Source organism: Hemitrygon akajei, chromosome 23 (genome assembly GCF_048418815.1).
Source record: "Hemitrygon akajei chromosome 23, sHemAka1.3, whole genome shotgun sequence".
Lineage (NCBI taxonomy): Eukaryota > Metazoa > Chordata > Chondrichthyes > Myliobatiformes > Dasyatidae > Hemitrygon > Hemitrygon akajei.
Genome location: NC_133146.1, coordinates 26,607,620 through 26,627,578, shown reverse-complemented (window position 1 = coordinate 26,627,578; position 19,959 = coordinate 26,607,620). Strand labels below are relative to the sequence as shown.

At 41.9% G+C, this 19,959-nt stretch overlaps 1 protein-coding gene across 4 annotated transcripts in view; it reads left to right on the top strand.

Annotated features, from left to right (window-relative positions):
• arid5b (AT-rich interaction domain 5B) overlaps positions 1-19,959 on the top strand; it is a 142,969-nt gene that overhangs the window by 113,915 nt on the left and 9,095 nt on the right. For all 4 annotated transcript variants that reach the window (XM_073027240.1, XM_073027241.1, XM_073027242.1 and 1 more), the window contains one exon: positions 9,253-9,451. In XM_073027240.1, coding sequence (XP_072883341.1) covers positions 9,253-9,451 — 199 coding nt within the window. The remainder of the gene's footprint in view (positions 1-9,252; positions 9,452-19,959) is intronic.

Here is a 19,959-nt window from a genome sequence, read left to right as displayed (position 1 = left end):
CTCTGAATTTTGAACATGCTCCCCATTTAGAAATTGGTGTGCATCTTTTATTCCTTGTACTAAAATGCATGGCCATACACATGGCGATCTAATTGCCATTTCTTTTCCCATTCTCCTAATCTGTCCAAGTCCTTCTGCAGACTCCCTACTTCCTCATGACTACCTGCCTTTCCACCTATATTTGTGTCATCCGCAAACTTGGTTACAAAGCCATCCTTTATGTCATCCAGATCATTAACATATAACGCGATAAAATAGTGGACGTAACGAAGACCGCTGTAGAACACCTTTGGTCACTGACAGCTAACCAGAAAAGGGCCCCTTTATTCCCACTCCTTGCCTCTTGTCAGTCAAACATTCTTCTATCTATGCTAGGTCTTTCTTGTAATACCATGGGTTCTTATCTTGTTTAGCAGCCTCGTGTGTGGCACCTTGTCAAAGGCCTTCTGAAAATCCAAGTAAATGACATCCACTGACTCGGTTGCTTTTTTAGTTGCATTTTTGGTTTTTAAAAGCTTCCTGATCCTCTAGCTTCCCACTAGTTTTGCTATACTTCATATTCTGTCTTCAGCTTTAACGTTGTCTTTGGTTTCCCTTGTCAGCCACGGTTGCCGCATCCACCCTTTTGGAATGTTGCTGCTGCTTTGGGATCGCACGCCCCTGAACTGCTCTCATCCCTGCTCGTGTTTTCGATCAACCGTGGCCAGCTCCTCTCTCATTCCTCTGTAGTTCCCTGCACCCTACTGTAATACTGATACATCTGACTAGATTTCACCCTGCAATTTGAAATGGAGAAACTAATCACATTATGATCGTAGTCTCCTAAGGTTCCTTTACCTTAATAACTCATCGGGGGGGGGGGGGGGGGATTGATAAGTTTGTGGCCTTAGGTAGAAGAAGATGAGTTATTAACTTCAAACTTTCTGCATAATCACTCAAAGAGTTGAACTGCATGTACATGTAACGGGAGCTGTATAACTCATCTCCTTCTACCTTAGGCCTTGAACTTATCAATCACCCATCTGTGGACACTTTCTGAAGGTCCAAGATCCGTATGCTCCACGACCGCTGGACTAAGTGTGTCAATGTAGGAGGGGACCATATTGAAAAATAAATGTACTAGGTTTTCTAAAATTGACTCTTTCTACCTTAGGCCACAAACTTATCAATCACCCCTCGTATGTGAATTAATTTCCATTGTAGACAGACGGAAAGTATTGAGGAACACAAAAAGTGCTGGTGGAACTCAGCAGGTCAGGCAGCATCTCTGGAGATGAATAAAGTCTACAGTCAGACTGAAATGTTGAGAAAATAATATTTTAAAAAATGGTCTATATTGTTTGAAGTAGTAATTTAAACACCTGTGTTGTAAAGTTGACATATTTTGATGAATATACAATCTAGTTTCTTTGGCCATGTTGCAGGCAGTACCAAGGACTACAACTAAGTCCCGATAAAGGGCTGCGAACTGTTTCTTCCTCTCCACGGCTGATGCATAGCCTGCTGAGCTCTGAGGCATTTTCTGTGCACGCGCGCTCTGGATTTTCAACATCTACAGAATCTTGTTCATTGAGTTCTTTTCTGACAAGGTCCTACCAATATGTGTGGCGGCGCTTTCTTTCTGAATTAAATTTAGAAGATGCTGAGTTGAAGACTTGCTCTAGAAATTAATTAGATTCTCTGTGTTGACATTCCAGCCTAGCGCCAAGCCAGGGATCATGTGTAGAGATGCCTCTTTTTGTGTGGAATCTTCCTTCTGTGAAGAAAAGTTTGCATGAGCTTATTCAAAATACAGGACAAGCTTCTTTCTCATAACCCAGTCGTTAACTTAAAAATCGTAATGTCGTGTAACATATAGCTATTTATTGGGCCTTGTTATGGAGAAATTGGCACTGATTTTCACTGCATTACAGCTATGACCTTGTTTCAAATATATTCCATCAGCAGTGAAACGCTTTGGGACTGTTGAGTTTATAAATTTTAATTCTTTCTCTTAAGTGATTTATCGAATAATTTCTCCAAGAAAATATTTTTTTTTAAACTGCTGAATTGGAAAGTTGACAAAGGGTTAACAAATAACAGCAAATAAATTACTCATTGTCATGTACTCCTTTTTTTTTACACATTAGATGGTAACTGGCAAAATGCCAGCTACATCTAGTAAAATATTTTGTTGGATTTCGGTCCAGACCTGCAGTGAAAGATCTAACAAGAAATTAATATGAATTGCTGACTACAACAGTTGGGGTATTTTGTAGGAACTGAATTCAAAATGATGAACACAAGTTGCTTCAATAAACAGTTCCTCAGACTAATTTAAAACAGAGCATTGCATTCCTCCCAGCTCTGCTCGTATTACAGTAACCGTACCTCTGTGAGGAATGAGTCAAAAATGTACCACAGAAAAATCTCAAGTTTACTAATTGTCAAAGTACCAACTCTTTTTTTTTTAAAGAAACTCAAAAATCAAGTGGTGTGAGTCGTTTATTATCGTAGGCTTTTGCATGCCTGTAGTTATGGGAGAATTGGGCTGAGTTTGCATTATGTAGCGTACAAGGATGAGGAGATAATTTTTTGTTTGGGAAGTTTCCTGTGATTCTTGTTTACTGAAAAAGTTAATAAATTCACTAGTCATGCTGTAGATCAAAGGGCAGGTGTTGAGCGTCCAATGTGCAGGTAGGTTTGACGGTCGTCAAATTCGTACAGCGGAAAGGCAGTGCAATATTTCTAATCTTGACTTTTTTCCCCTAACTGATGTAAGATTTTTTTTGAGCTCAGCATTTGTCCTTGTGAATTGGATCAATGCTGGACCTGATCCATTACACCCTGCTTTGATAGTGTGTGCTATATTTCTATTAAGGTGTGGGACTCTTGTGTATTGTTATTCAGGCTAAGTCCTTGAGTGCATTCTAAACTCTACTTAGTAATTTATGACTTTGTTCCATCATAGTTGTTAGTCATCACACCTAAGGCCAGACTTACTTCGTAGATTCATGGATTGTTTATAAAGCAGGGATTAAGTAGCAGAATATATTATAGATTTGAGCTATTGAGCATTTCCACCAAAGGGCATCCCTTTAGAACAGAGAAAAGAAGAAATTTCTTTTGTTACAGAATGGTGAATTTGTGAAATTCATTGTCATGGACAGCTGTGGCAGCCAAGATGTAGGGTCTATTCAAAATGGGAGGTTGATAAGTTCTTGATTAATCAGGGTTTCGAAGGTTTTGGGGAGAAGGCAGGAGAATGGGGTTGAGAAGGATAATAAATCAACCATGCTGGAATAGCAGGGCAGATTTGATGGGCTGAATGGCCTACTTCTGCTCCTATGTCTTGTGACCTGGTGTCCCTATTGATTAATCTCACCACTGTTTCTTTTCTGTAGTTACTATGTCATTTTTGTACCTGCACTTATTGAAGAGATACTATCAGTTTTCCCCAATCCAAGAATACTTAAAAAGGGGGGAATGTTACACAGTTCATTCCTTTGGGAATTCTTGTCAATAATACATATTTTAACATGTAGTACTTTCCTGCTATGTTTCAATTTTATTGCAAATTTACAAAACTATTTTTGATTAGATAGAGCAGAAAGACTATTGTGATTCAAATGTGATTATTCCAGATGAAAGTTACACACGAGTTTAAAGTGGCAAATGCAGTTTTGTCTAGGTTGATAGAATCAGGTCACGATGACTAAAAGCTGCAGGTAATGGATTCGAACGGTATGTTGATGTGTTTCTATTGGGCTACGTTTTTTTTAAAAATCTCTCTCAATCAGTATTTTTCTTGTGCAGCCTGAGTTTAGCGTTGGGGTCTGGTGTGTTTTGTTGTGAGCTCTCAGCGTGTTGCTGGCAGAATTGGCATTTATTGCACATCCCTGCTCGCTCTCAGGGCAGTCGTGGGACTCCTTGGTTTTATGGAAGTCCTTGTGGTGAGGGTTGTCCCACTGCTGTTGAAGAACACGCTGAGTTACTCATTTTCCTCGAGCTCAGGATCTTGCACTCGTGCTTTCCAGCAAACGTTTGTTTGTCAACTAGGATCATTTGAAAGCGTTGCAATGTCCAAAAAAGAAAGCCATATTCAAATTTCCACTTTGCTCCCTTGTGTGTCACAGTGGACCTTTCTTCTCTGTTTTATGTTTTCCCTGACTTGCGTGGTATTTTGAGCCAAACCATAATTTCAGAAAGAATATTGAGGAAAAACAGCCTGTTTCCTGGGAATAGGGTCACAATTCGACACTGTCCTTGAGGGGTCAGTTATGCGTACAGTAAGTGGTTGGGAGCAGATTACTGGACAGTGATTCACTGAAAGGGATCACGTGACATAATAAAACAGGAGGGCCAAATTCAATCAGCTTAGAGCGTAGTGTTCTGATTCCTAGCCTTGTCCTTGATCCTTTATTATTTGGTGCTCGGTCTCGTGAGAAGTTTAAATCCCATTTTTGGTGCTGATCTGTGGTCTCATGGTAAGTTTTAGAAGTTGCACCTTTTAATGTTCCTATGTATAATTTGTGGAGTTGTGTTTCACTGACAGGAAGTGAGAGTTTTATGATGCAGTGCATTGTAGGGTTAATAATGGGATTAGATGGCAGGATAAAGGAGGCCGGCACTAACATGTAATTTTACTAAACAGAACAATAGCTCACCTACCGATATAAAACCAAATTAAACTTGAGCAGTGCTAAAAATGAAACAGACTGGGGCACCTTTCTCTATTCTGATGGGGAGGGGGCAGAATAATAGCAGTATTTAAAATAGTGAATGAGGTTAGTAAGGATTGGCTCTGAAAAGGTGAGGTAGGAGAGACCAAACTCAGAGGCCATCAGCTACACAGTATAGTCACAGATAAATTCAAAAATATCAACCGGACAAAAATTATTTTCCCAGATTGTGGGCCCTCCCTGCCACTTGAAGACACACGGCCTGAGAACATTGTTTGGACTTTATCCCCTGGAACGTAGGAGACTGAAGGGAGACCTGATAGAAGTAAAGAGAACTATTGAGGGTATGGATGGGGTGAATGCAGGCAGGTTTTTTTCCTCTGAGGTTGGGTGAGACGGGAACTAGCAGTCTTGGTTAAGGAGGTGAAAAGTTTATGGGGAAGATGAATGTGGGACAAGCTCCCAGCGCAAGTGGCGAACGCGGGTTTGATTTCAACATTTAAGAGAAATTTGAGTAAGTATATACGGATGGGAAGGGGGATGGACTGTGCAGATTAATAGTTCAGCACAGATAAGATGCACCAGAAGGGCCTGTTTCTGTACTAGTCCGTTCTGTGACTCTATGCACTTTAAATAGGTACAGGACAGGTAGATGAGAAGGAATTAGACTCTGCTGCAGGGTTAGGAAGGAACTGGAAAGAGGCTCTTAAACCAATGTTTACTAGTTGGAGTTAAATAAAATTTTGTGCACTGTATATTGCCTGGAAGTGCACCTTGCTGATTATGTATAAATAGGCCACTGAATTGATGGGCAATCACCTTTTACCTCTATACCAAACAACTGTTTCCACCTGAGCAACGTATCTTTGTCACTTTGTATAATACTGTTATCTCCTATAATTTTTATTTCCATCTGGTATATTAGATAAAAGGAGGCAATTGCTTTTATTTTTAAGACTTGCATATAATAATGTCTTATTAAAAACATGCATCAAAATACCTTCGATCAATTCCTGGGTTTCAGCACCTAAGTTACAGAGAAAGGTTGAACAAGTTAGGTCTTTATTCTTTGGAGCGTAGAAGGTTGAGGGGGGACTTGATAGAGGTATTTAAAATTATGAGGGGGATGGATAGAGTTGATGTGGATAGGCTTTTTCCATTGTGAGTAGAGAGATTCAAACAAGAGGACATGAGTTGAGAGTTAAGGGGCAAAAGTTTAGGGGTAACACGAGGGGGAACTTCTTTACTCGGAGAGTGGTAGCTGTGTGGAACGAGCTTCCAGTAGAAGTGGTAGAGGCAGGTTCGATATTGTCATTTAAAAAGAAATTGGATAGGTTATATGGACAGGAAAGGAATGAAGGGTTATGGGCTGAGTGCAAGTCAGTAGGACTAGGTGAGAGTAAGCGTTCGGCACGGACTAGAAGGGCCGAGATGGCCTGTTTCCGTGCTGTAATTGTTATATGGTTAATTCCTAGCTCTGAGATTTTTAGCTATTTTCCTCATTCTTTTTTTTTAAAAGAGCTTGAATTGATTGATTTCACAGCCAGCAAAGACTCATTTCCATCCAATTTTATAGCTGTGGTAATATGTGCTGAACCTGTTACTGTTGCTATTCACAAAATGTCAATGCAAGGAGAGAATTATAGTGCAAGGTGACAAGGACACAGCTGTTGCTGTGTAATAAGTTCAGGCAACAACAAAATAACAGTTGCAAGGACCAGTAGAACAGTAATTTTCACCAAAAGGAGCTCTGTTCTTGATGCTCAGCAGGAGCTAAAAAAGAAAATAATGATATGATGTGTACTGTCAGCATCCTTAGTGTAATGGCTGGCAGAGGGAAAGTTTACAACTATGGAGAATTTAATGAGTGTTTGTGCTATTTATGTGAAGTCATATATTATGTTTGTTCAGCTGCTGTCATGGTTAGCTGCACAACCGGAAAAAATGATGTTTTGTTTATTCCACCGCCCCCCCCATCCAAATTCCATCACCACATTCTAAAATAAAACCCCATGTCTGTACCATGCAAATTATCAGCTTTGAGATCAATCTCGTCTCAATGATTGCACCTCTGAAGGATAATTCCTTGTAACTCACTGTAGTTGGATTGCAAAACCATGTTGAATCTTTCAAATGAAAAGGCACAGGCAGAAAGTGAATATTGACAGTTCAGCTGTTGTTTTCATTGTAACCCTGCCAGTAAGTGTTTAGACTGTTTCCTCCAATTCCTAGATAAAATGTTTAGCAGAAGGAAAAAGAAATAATGTTCACATTCACTTAAAAATCTAAACAAAGCCTATCTTTAAAAGATCAGGCATAGAATGTGTCTCAAGTTATAGCATGGAATACCTTCGAATCACAAATAGATCCTCCCCCACTCAGAGTAATACGCACATTAATATCCATAGGCAAACTCCCTTTTGGTCTAGTTGATTAATTTGCTCTGATATTTGAAGAAAGTTGGCTGGTTTTTTTTAACCAAACCTTCTAAATATGGGAAGGCAGTTTGTGAAATGACTCTTGTATTTGGCTTACATTGTATTCCAAGTGCACACTACGAAGACTAAGTTCAGGATTAACAGTAAACAAAGTCTGTGCATTTAAGGACCAGCGGTTCAAGGAGAATTTTTAACCCAAAGTCAAAAATCCCAAGAGCCTTCTTTTGTTTGGACTTTGTGACTTTTCCCGTTGCCTGTTTTTTTTCCCCCCCTCTCTTAATTTATAGACAGACCTGGCTCTCAGAAGTAGCAATGGAATCATCCAGATATCCACGGAAAAGTGAACAAGTAAATCTTAGTGTTTTGATTCCAATTTTACCTTAGTCATGACTTTACAGATACAAGGAACATTTAACTCTAGATTTCCCTGCAGCTGGCAGAAGTCTCCTTGGCCAGCTGTGTTAAGTGTATTTTTACCCTTGTCCCATTGCCAGGTTTTTGAGCTCTGTGAAAAATAAAATAAAATTAAATGTTTCGCGTCCCAGCTGAACTGTTAAAAGAGATTTAAAAGGGAAGTTGTAACCATAGGCACCTAATTTGCTAGCAAACAAAGTGAGCTATTCTTTTATTTTGAAGATAGGCTTGTATTACAAACGGTGGAAAGAAAGACCTTTTTAGAAATCTCCATAGATGGAAAAGTAGAGAGAATGTTGGCTCATTAATCTTGTCAGGCCTGATCCCAATGAATTTAAGATTTCCATTCTGGTTCAGACCCTGCTCGGTGTAAAGACGTTCACACGGAAAAATAATTTTTATTTTATGACCTCGAATTGATTAAATTGCAGCCGGTTATGAATGTGGAGCATTATTGTTTCCAAAAGACTGTTAATTCCCTTGTGTTAACAAGGGAAGAACGGTTAGTGGCAAGCATTGTGTCCGATGGCTGGGCAAACTGGGGGGAGAAGTATCAAATGAACGTTGTGGTCGATGCCAGGCTCCAGTGCTGTTGACTGTTAACTGAGTTATTGGAGGTGCCCACCCCGTTCACCCATGCTCACAGCTGCAAACACAGTCCTGTGCTCTTTGTCGTCATTCATATCCCACTGATTTTTATTCACTGGATGTATTTTTGCTGTCTGCGAGGCAGGTATCACCGCAATAAATTTGGGTTTCTTTTTCATCTCGTGTTTAATTGGAACACAGTTCGAGCTAAATTCCCATCCACTATATTAATGTGTTATTCATTATATAAATGTTACTCTAACATTACTACAGAGACCAGGAATTTGGCTGATACTCAGTATTTTGGTATCTGTGTGTGTTTCCAGTACTCAGAAAAAACTTTTTCCAGTTTTAGCAGCTGTAAGATATTTAAACATTCCTTGTAATGGCATCTAATGATAAATATACCCCGTGGTCTTGAACTGGAGCTTTATCGCTGGCAAATTGCCATTTCCTTGGCAATAAAAGTTTGTTCAGGCCCCCTTCTGCAAGGAGAATGTGCATTAATATCTATGCTCTGGAAATAAAATATTTGCAAGATTACATTGTTAGCTTTTTGCAGGTTAGGGAGAAAGAACAGTGGCTTCCCAGATGGTGAAGTATCATTACATCATTGTTTCAAGACGAGCAAGGTTTAAAGACAAAGCGGTTTTCTGACAGACTTGCAGACTTGTTCAAACACAAGTTATATTTGTAATTGCTTTCGTCAAACTTTTAATCTCTCTGATTTATTAGCAATCACAGTCCTTGGATAGCAAATTACATTTTTATCACATTTCCCTCCTCTTCCCCCCCCCCCCCCCCCCCCCCCCCCCCCCCCCCACACACACACATCCACTCCATCCTTCGTGCTTGAATTTTACTCAGTTTCCCAAGGGCTGTAACTGACCAAACAGATAATCGCCTTGTGGCCTCAGATATTGGTTTTTCACCATCACTTTGCCTCCTGGTGACCAAATGCAGGAAAACCACAGAGAATGCTGAGTATTTAGCATGTCCTGCCTAGTCGAAGTAGTCTGGTGTGATCCTCTGAACAAGCATCCTCCTCTCCCCAAGCCTTCCATTATTTTTGATTCTGTAATAAAGGTCAGAGCAGTGGCATGCTTTCTCTGAGCCTCTCTCTCACCAAGTGTGCTTCACGGCTGTTGTAGGCTGATCCTGCCGTACGAAAGATATATCAAAGGGGAAGAAGACAAGCCTCTCCCTCCAGTCAAGCCTCGGAAGCAGGAGAACAGCTCCCAGGAAACAGAGAGCAAGATGAAGGCAGCTGGAACCAAACGGAGAAGTGAGCAAATCAGAAAAGGGAGAAAAGAAAAGGATACTGCTCAGAGAATGAAAGAGAACTGTGAGGTTAGTGTTGTTCCCTTTTCCGTTGTGTGTCTGTTCACAAGTTTGTGTTGTGGCATTGTGAGTCACTGTTAACTCTGCTTTTTGAAAATGCCAGGTATTTTGTTTGAGATGCTCAGCATGTTGGAAATAGACAATACTTGTTGAAACTTTTCTGTTTATTTCTGTAGTTTGCAATTTGTACAAAGGCTGGTAAGCTGCATCAGCAGGATTGAAAGCATTCAATCTCATTAAGTGTTGGGCAGATATTCCAGTCTAACCACAAGCATTATTGGCATCGATATTTTGGCCATATTTTCCTTTCAGTTAAGAATAAGTTTCCAAGGAACCTACAACTTTTACATTGGTACTCCATTGCAAAGACGGGAATTACTCCAGTCCGTAGTTGTAGGGTGGTAGATGACTGTGCAGTCTTTGCCAAATCACGCTATTAATTTACACTCTTGTTCCTGGTTTGGTGCAAAACTCTTGTGTAACCTGGTGTGTAGTATTGCCCAATGCTTTAATCTGTACTATTCAAATGAGATTTGGTCATGTTAGTCTGCACTCCTTGCCACGTGGTTTGATTTCCTTTTTACTGTGGTCACATGGTTTCATGTATACTTGTGTCACGTGGTTTGTTTATTTTTATATATACACACACACACACGCACACCACGCACACACACATACACCATTTCCATGTGATCTGTTGCATACTGCTCCACATTGTTTGGTTATATGCCTTTATCATCTGCTTTTATACGGAGTTATGGATTGTTAGCAACCTGTCCTCTCTTCGGTTTGGGTTCCACAGGGTCTACTCGACCCGTGTTCAAAGAGTTGATTTCCAGAGGTGATATAGATTCATTTTTCATATGTATTTGTCTCCAGGCTGTGGAGGCCAAGTCATTGAGTATATTTAACATGGAGGTTGATAGGTTCTTGATTGGTCAGGGTGTCAAAGGTTACGAGGAGCAGGCAGGAGAATGGGACTGAGAGGGATAATAAATCAGCCATGAAGGAATGGCAGAGCAGACTCGATGGGCCGAATGGCCTAATTCTGCTCCTATGTCTCATGGCTGTCGACATCATTTACCAATTCTGCTTGCCAAGACAACTGTAGTACTGTGGTCTGCTCGCATATACAGACCAGGCGGAGTAAGAAGAGCAGCCTCTTTCCTGGAAGGACTTCTAGCAAATTTGATTGTTCACTTTTAAAGCAATAATCCACACTCATGTGCCCATTGGTAGCATTAAGAAGATTTATCAGGATGCTGCCTGAATTAGAGAACATGCCTTACAAGGATAAGTTGAGCAAACTAGGGTTTTTCTCTTTTGAGCAAAGGAGGATGAGAGTTGGCCTGATAGAGGTGTACAAGATGATGAGAGGCAACAGTCAAGTGGACAACTAGAGACAGTCTGAGTAGAAATGAAGTGGCATAATTTTAAGGTGATAGGAAGTATAGAGGGGGTTGTCAGAGGTGGGTTATTTACACAGAGCAGTGAATATGTGGCAAGCTAAGCCAGCAGGAGTGGTGGAGGCAGATACATTAGAGGCATTTGAGAAGTTCTTGGATAAGCACAATAGATGATAGAATAATGGAGGGTAATGCAGGAGAAAAGGGTTGTGTATGTTATTTATGTCACAATTATACTGAAAGGATAATATGGCTGGCTCGACACACGCTGCTGCTGATCCGTTCGGTGCCTGCCTTCGCCGGACCTGCTCTTTAGCGTGTTTTCTGGTTCCTGCCATTTCTGCAGCTATCCTAGGCACCGCTGTTGTGAGGTTTTGGCACACGTCATCAGCGGATTCCTGTGGCGCTACACGGGTTTCTTTTAGCCAACCTGCCATGTTTGCACTGAAATTGTAGGTCACAGTGGTTCTTTCCATGTGTGGACAGGTATTAGAAGCTCGTTGTGGCTTCTGCCCTCTTCCTTTCCATTCCTGGTGAAGGGTCTCGGACCAAAATGTCCACTGTTTATTCCCCTCCACCGATGCTCCCTGACAGTTCCCCTAGCACTTCGTATGTGTGTGTTGCTCTGGATTTCCAGTACCTGCAGAATTTATTAGAAGCCAGTTTTTGTATCTTTATTGTGAGCTGCCTAGGATCTGAAATAATTTCTGATTCCACTTTCTGGCAAGGAGTTCATTAACGAATGTTATAACTTCCCCTCCAGACGTAGCGGCAGAGCAGCAGAGTACAAATCCTTATCAGGAAGAGTCTATTGCCATCAGGATTGTGTACTTCAAAGGGAGGGTTATACAAAGAAGGTAGCTTTTGTTTCTCAACAGTGGAATGCTCCCACCTAGTGGCTTGGCACAGAAATGATGTAAAGAATCCTGACCCTTGCATTGAACAAGGTAGGAACACTGACAGTGAGTGCGTTTGGATGCTTCGGCTCCAGAAGCATGATTGTGTACAGTCGTATCTCTGCTGGGCGTTTGCGTTGTTCAGCCAGTGGAGCTGCTCCCACGCGGCTTCTGTGGTCCAGGGTCAATCCCCACCTCCATTGCTGCTGTCCACATGTTCTCTCTGAAGGGGTGTGGGTTTCTTCTGGTTCCCCAGTTTCCTCACACATTCCAAAGCCACGTGAGGCTGTTGAGCCAGTTGGCCACTGTTAATACTCTCCAGTGAATAGGTGAGTGCAGCATGGAAACGGGCCACTTGGCCTGTCAAGTTTGCACTGACCATTAAGCCCCATTTTACACTGCTGTTTATTCTCCCCGTGGTTCCTGTCAATACCCCTCCTAAGAGTCTGCCATTCACCTCAGAATGATAGAATATGAGTAGACTAAAATGGGATAAATGTATCATTGGTGCAAATGGAGGCTTGATTGTTGGCATGAATTCGAAAGGCTGAATGGCCTGTTTTCATGCGGTATGGTTATATCGCTGGGACTAGTATTAGACCATGTAGCTAGGTAGAGGGCTAGAGAATCTTGGATAGGTACATGGATGTGAGGGATATAGAGGATTATATAAGGCAGTTTACATTGTAAATACATGCTGGTTTTTACAGTTTATGCACATTTTATTCCACATCTGTACTTAAACACATAACGTTACTTTTATACAATTCTAGATAATTGTTGAATGTTGTTGCTTTTTGTTGTATGTCATGCCAAGACCAACACACCACAGCACATTCCTAAAATGTGTGAATGGATATGGCACTTAAAAGTTCATCTTCATGGCTGCAGTTCAGCAAAGGTCGCTCGGCCATTCATTAAAAACAATAAACCCCACCAGAGTTCCGATGAGTGCTGGCAGGACAGAAGCAGGAGTGGGCCACAGAGCTTCTGGTGGCTACGTCACATTCTACAGCAGACCTTCTACCTCTGTGTCACCTCCCCGCTCTAGGATTGTGCCCCTTGTTTCCTGCGCCAGGCAGACAGCGCCAGCCCCATTCTGTTTGATCCAGATGTTTAATTAACTGGAGCTTGTGCAACTGACTGGCAAACGTCCCTAGTTGGCAGATCAGCCCATGGCCGCTTCCGAAGGGTGAACCGCTGACTTTGAACAGAGTGTTTTATCAGGTGGATTGTGAGCATCAAAGGTGGGGGTGGGGGTGGGGTTTACAATCTCCACCACCACTCAGTTCCCTCTGCCACCAGTTTGAACTGTAGGCCGTTCATTTGCAGTTGTAGACAGGTCCTATTCTCTCCATTCTGATCCCCAATTTGTATCAAGGATCAGCTTTATTCACTATACACATTTAGCTGTATTAGGAATTTGCTGCGTGCGTGTTGCTCAGGGTGCAGCAACATTCAATAATTATGAAAAGTTATATAAAGAATAAAGCTAGAGGTTAAGGTACAGATATGCAATACAATGTGCATAAATACCAGCGTGTATTTGCATTGGAAACAGCATTATAAAAAGTGGTTTAAAGTGTTAATGGGGCAGGTAATGGGGTGGGGGTGGTTAAGGGTGGCTAACTAGAATGGTCGATCAGTTTAACTGCCTGGGAGAAGAAACTTTAAAGATGGTGAAGGTTTTGTTTTAAGAGCCCTATAGTGTTTTCCAGAAGGGGGCTTTTGGAAAAGGTAGGTTGCACGGTGGGGAGTGTCCGCGAAGATTTTTTAGTGTGATGTAATATGATGCTGATTTGAGTGCAGAACCAATGATGGTGCCTAGAGGTCTGCGTATCAGTCCGGCCTCATAGCACGGAATGAGTCTGCAAAATTGCACTTCACCCTCTTAGCCAGAAACTTGCATCCAAAGGCCGTAGTACCTTTGGTGGGACATTTCGGGATGTGGCATTGTCAGTACCTCGGAGGTGAGAGGCCACTTTTGAAGAGGTCCAGAACACTAAAGTATTCTGTGAGGCAATCTCGTCCATGTCTGACCTAATGCTCAAAGCCATATTAGAGAGCTTGAGTTAAGCAATGATCACAGTGCAACTGTAGCTACACCGTTCAAGGCTTTTGTGAATGTACAATACATGCATTTGATATGCCTGAATGCAGATGATACAAATGTACATCACTGACCAATCTGGACTTCATCATGTTAACCATTAGTTCCTGTTCAAACACAGATGCATGCTGTATTGCTTTCACTTAATTCATATCAGACCCCGAGAGAGTTGTTCTGCATGCAGAAGCCAGCTTGGCCATTTAACACTGCCGAATATATTTTGGTCTTCCATGGATTGTTCATCTGCCTGGTATTTTCATGCAATTCCACATTTCCTGAGAGATTGAGTAAAACATTTTAGAGTAATCACAAATAGACTCCTTTTTTGTCTTTTAAAGGCAGCAGGGAAGAACAGGGTCTGAAATTAAGTGACCCTTTCTTCATTATCGATAAAACTCTCCTCCCTCCCTCCCTCCCCCCATACATAACCAATCTCCCTTGTGGATGGTTAAGGCCATGGAGGAAACATTCATATTAGAGCCTTGTTAACTAGTTGGTTAGCGCGTTGATCGCTCCACCACTTTACATGTTCTGCAATTCCTTCTCCTTCTGTTCCTTTTAAAGACCTGTACTGTACTTTAGTCAACTTCTTTGACTGAACCCAGCTCTCATGTGTGTCCGAAATCAGCTGACGTTACTAATGTTTCACAGAAGTGTGTCAGAGATCAGCTGATTATACTACTGTCTCACTGCTAAAGACACTTCCTCTGTCACTGAGTCTTTAACGTTCCACTTGGAGAGTTTGAACTTTGCAGAAGCTTGTAGCTAATAGAGCTCAATGATCAACTTTATTCACCATATACATTTACATGTGTTAGGAATTTGCTGTGCTGTGTTGGTCAGGGTGCAGCATGCAGCAGAAAGCAACATTCAACAATTAATAAAGAATTATACCAAAAAATAAAGTTAGAAGTTAAAGTACAAATATGGATTAAATATGCATTAATACGTAAATACTAGCATGTGTTTACAATGTGGTGACTGAGGTAATAGAGGGGGTGGGGTTAGCTAGAATGGTTGATCAGATTATCTACTGGGGGAAGAAGCTTTTAAGATGGTGCGAAGGTAACTAGAAAATTGATTGTGTCTCGTGGTCGAAGGTCTTCAACATAATGGTGTCAAGAAATGTATGGATTGAGATAGAAAACGGCAAATAAATGAGTTGGAGGAATGTAGTTGTAATGGTAAATGGAGTTCAGACATGCTGTTGAAGTTACTAAGCTGAACAGACTTATAGCTAAAGGGCTGTCTTAACATGCTGCTTAATTTGACAGTTTATTCAGTAGTAAATGAAGTCCTTAGACAATGCTGCCATTCAGATTTCACAAAGGCACGTTGCAGCGTATTGACAAGCTCAGAAGGATCCGTCAGACAGCCGTGGAACAGGAGAATGAGGGGAGATTGGATAGAGGTATACAAAGTTATGAGGGGTATAGATAGGGTAAATGCAAGCGGGCTTTTTCCACTGAGGTTGGGTGCGACTAGAACTCAAGCTCACGGGATAAGGATGAAAGCTGAAATATTGTAAGGGGAACGACTGTACCTCACTCTGGGTGGTGAGAGTGTGGAACAAGTTGCCAGCAGAAGTAGTGGATAGAGGTTTGATTTGAACGTTCAAAAAGAACCTTGGAAAGTATGTGGATGGGGGGTGGGGTATGGTCCAGATGTGGGTCAATAGACAATAGGTGCAGAAGTAGACCATTCGGCCCTTCGAGCCTGCACTGCCATTTTGAGATCATGGCTAACCAACTACTATCAATACCCGGTTCCTGCCTTGTCCCCATATCCCTTGATTCCCCTAGCCATAAGATACCTATCTAGCTCCTTCTTGAAAGCAGCCAGAGAATTGGCCTCCACTACCTTCCGAGGCAGTGCATTCCAGACCCCCACAACTCTCTGGGAGAAGAAGTTTTTCCTTAACTCTGTCCTAAATGACCTACCCCTTATTCTCAAACCATGCCCTCTGGTACTGGACTCTCCCAGCATCTGGAACATATTTCCTGCCTCTATCTTGTCCAATCCCTTAATAATCTTATATGTTTCAATCAGATCCCCTCTCAATCTCCTTAATTCCAGCATGTACAAGCCCAGTCTCTCTAACCTCTCTGCGTAAGACAGTCCAGACATCCCAGGAATTAACCTCGTGAATCTACGCTGCACTTCCTCTACAGCCAGGATGTCCTTCCTTAACCCTGGAGACCAAAACTGTACACAATACTCCAGGTGTGGTCTCACCAGGGCCCTGTACAAATGCAAAAGGATTTCCTTGCTCTTGTACTCAATTCCCTTTGTAATAAAGGCCAACATTCCATTAGCCTTCTTCACTGCCTGCTGCACTTGCTCATTCACCTTCAGTGACTGATGAACAAGGACTCCTAGATCTCTTTGTATTTCTCCCTTACCTAACTCTACACCATTCAGATAATAATCTGCCTTCCTGTTCTTACTCCCAAAGTGGATAACCTCACACTTATTCACATTAAACGCCATCTGCCAAGTATCTGCCCACTCACCCAGCCTATCCAAGTCACCCTGAATTCTCCTAACATCCTCATCACATGTCACACTGCCACCCAGCTTAGTATCATCAGCAAACTTGCTGATGTTATTTTCAATGCCTTCATCCAAATCGTTGACATAAATGGTAAACAGCTGTGGTCCCAATACCGAGCCCTGTGGCACCCCACTAGTCACCACCTGCCATTCCGAGAAACACCCATTCACCGCTACCCTTTGCTTTCTACCTGCCAACCAGTTTTCTATCCATGTCAATGTCTTCCCCCGATGCCCTGAACTTTGATTTTACCCACCAATCTCCTATGTGGGACCTTATCAAATGCCTTCTGAAAATCGAGGTACATTACATCCACTGGATCTCCCCCGTCTAACTTCCTGGTTACATCCTTGAAAAACTCCAACTGGGATGAGGCAGATTATAGATCAGCATAGACTAGATGGGCTGAATGGACTTTATGACTGTAGTTCTAGATAATACACTGGTCTTGGGAGCCGGCTCCAAGTGTGCACTTCGCCACTGATGGGCCATCTTGGCTCACAGTCACATCACAGGGTATTTAGGTCACATTTGTGGCTCTTGGTATTTGCATGGACATGCTGTTAGAACAACTTGGGTTGCAGGTCTCAGGATCAAAATGTATGGTAAATTATTCATAATGGTTATAAATCTTGGGCTTTCTGTAATAACACAGTCCTTTTTTCAAGCTCCAACAATTTTGCGTGTAGTTTTTAGATCAGATTTTGATTTCATCTCTGTTTGCAATCCATTGAGTAAAAATGGTAGATCTCTTTTGCATATCTTCTCTTGGTAAATGCCGTGAAGAGGGACAACTAACAGGCCAGCTGGCAGTCTGATGGCCTATAAGGGCATCTATAGGAAGAAGCACTGTCGTCGTTTCGGGCTGAGACCCTTCGTCAGGATCTGTGTGATAGAGTCTGTTTGGAGAGGTGGTGAACAAAGTTGTCAATGCCTGTTCAGAAGCCTGATAATAGGCATCCGTTAGTCTCGAGAGACCATGGATTTGTGCCTTGGAAAGTTTCCAGAGCGCAGGCCTGGCCAGGGTTGTATGGGAGACCGGCAGTTACCCATGCTGCAAGTCTCCCCTCTCCATGCCACCGATGTTGTCCAAGGGAAGGACAAGGGCTGATACAGCTTGGCACCGGTGACGTCGCAGAGCAATATGTAGTTAAATGCCTTGCTCAAAGACACAACACGCTGCCTCAGCTGAGGCTCAAACTAACGACCTTCAGATCACTAGACCAACGCCTTAACCACTCGGCCACCCGCCAACACAGAAGTCTGACGGTTGTAGGGTAGTAACAGCTCGTGAACCTGGTTCTGTAAGACCTAAGGCTTCTGTGCCTTTTGCCTGATGGTAGTAGCGGGAAAATGGCATGGCTTTGGATGGTGGGGGACTTGATGGTAATGCTGCTTTCCTGCGCCAGTGCCCCGTGTAAATGCACTCATTGTTGGTGAGGGCTTTGGCTGTACCTCCACTTTCTCTAGGCTTCTCTGTTCCTGGGCACTGCTATTTCCATACCAGGCCATGATGCAACCAGCATGTTTAGAAGATCATCAAAGCTTCTGGTGTCATGCCAAATCCACACAAAGTTCTAAGAAAGTAGAGGCACTGTTGTGCTGTCTTTGTGATGACACTTGTGTGCTGGTCCTAGGACAGATCCTTGGAGATGCTAACACCAAGGAACTCTAAGCCACTGGCCCTCTGCCTCCATTCCCCTAACTAGCCACTTCCAGTGTGAACTCTGTAACGGGGACTCGGTGGTGGGAGTGCTGTTGTTGTATTAAGGTGTGCAATGAATGGCGGATAAGGAGGCAGTAACTGAGGGGAGGGCTTTGAATGAGGTATTAAGTCACGGGAGTAGTTAACTCAGAACCTGGAGGCTGAGCTGAAGTCAGGCAGACCAAGTGCATCATCTTAAAATGTCAAATATGAGCACTGAAGTTCTATTTTAACGCTGACAAGTGTTTCTCCTCTAAATTTGTAAATGTTGTTATGACGACCAACTGCCATTGTGGTTTTTGTCACTTAATGGGGAGAAAAAAGGACTTTACAGGAAGACGTGTGGTTTTCTCTGGTGACTAAGGAACAACTTTATTTATCAAACAAAAAATAGTAAGCTTTATCAGTAGCCTTACCACAATGAATGAGATAAGATAACAGAATATTTGGTTATCTGAATGATTATGGAGATTCTAAGTATTGTTTTATCAATGTGTTAATTAAAATGTGCAACACTAATTTGAAATTTAATGAGGCAGTTCAGTAGTTTGTGCTGCCCTTTTCCTCTTTAGAACACAGCCTGAGTCATATTCTTGCTGTTTGCTGTAGCCATGTTTTAGGCAATTAGTCATTGGTAGATTTATTTTAAATATATTGCAACACTTTCCTGTGGTGAAGATTTCAATAGTTTGAATGGATCAAAAACAATGTTACTGAAGAGTTGGGAAAGGGGCCAAGATTCCTGAAGTCTTTGTGTGGTTTCAGTCCTTAGATCATCAAGCATTCTATTACAGAAAGTCTGTGATAACAGAACCAAGAGGTAATAACTTTCAGGAAAGACTAAATAGACAGGGCTCTTTTCTCTGAAGTGGCTTGATATAGATCTTTAATTTCATGAAATAATCTGTTAAGTTAGAAAATATTTCAACTAACTTGAAAATAATGTGGTCACTAATTAATTCAATGCCCACAGAGTGGTTAGAGAGTGAAATTTACTACCCTTGAGAAGAGAGGAACAAATACCATGGGTGTGATTAAGAAGAAATTATGTAGGGGGGAAGAGATATGCGGGAGGGTAAGATTAAGAGTGGGAGCTGACTCATTTGTGCTTAAGTGCTTCCATTGATTTGCTCGCCAACTTTTCCTCTTTTTTTGTCACATTAGATAGTAAAATCAAGAAAGTAGATTCTATTTTAATATGTGGAGCAACATACACACACAAAATGCAGGGAGAGCACAGCAGGCCAGTCAGCATCAATGGAGGGGAATAAACAGTCAACGTTTCGGGCCCAGACTGGAAGGCAAGGGGGAAGAGTGTTGAAATCTATTTTATATATCTGATGAATGTATTTTAGCATTGACATAAATATGTGTTTAATTCCTGCTACATAGGCAAATACTAATGTATTCAGCTGCTAGTTGTACTTGTCATTGGTTGCACAAGTTGGGATGATTTTTTTTTTGGGTTACTTTTCTCATGGGATTACAGTGATGCTGGCAAGTGTTGAATTTGAATTTCTTGAGTTTGTGAATGAAGGGCACCGAGTCCCTACTGTTACTCTTGGATTGCTGTTGGATACAGCTTTCCAGGATTCATTCCACGATTGTAAATGCAAGTTCACAAGGATGTTGCTGGAATTTGAGGACCTGACTTGTAGGGAAAGTTGGATAGGTTAGGACTTTATTCTCTGGAGATCAAGAGAATGAGGTAGATTTGGTAGAGCTGTAGATAATTATGAGGGTATAGATAGAGTAAATGCAAGCAGGCTTGAAGTTGGGTGAGACCAGAATGGGAAGTCGTAGGTTATGGGTGAAATGTGAAATATTTAAGAAAACCTGTTTGGGG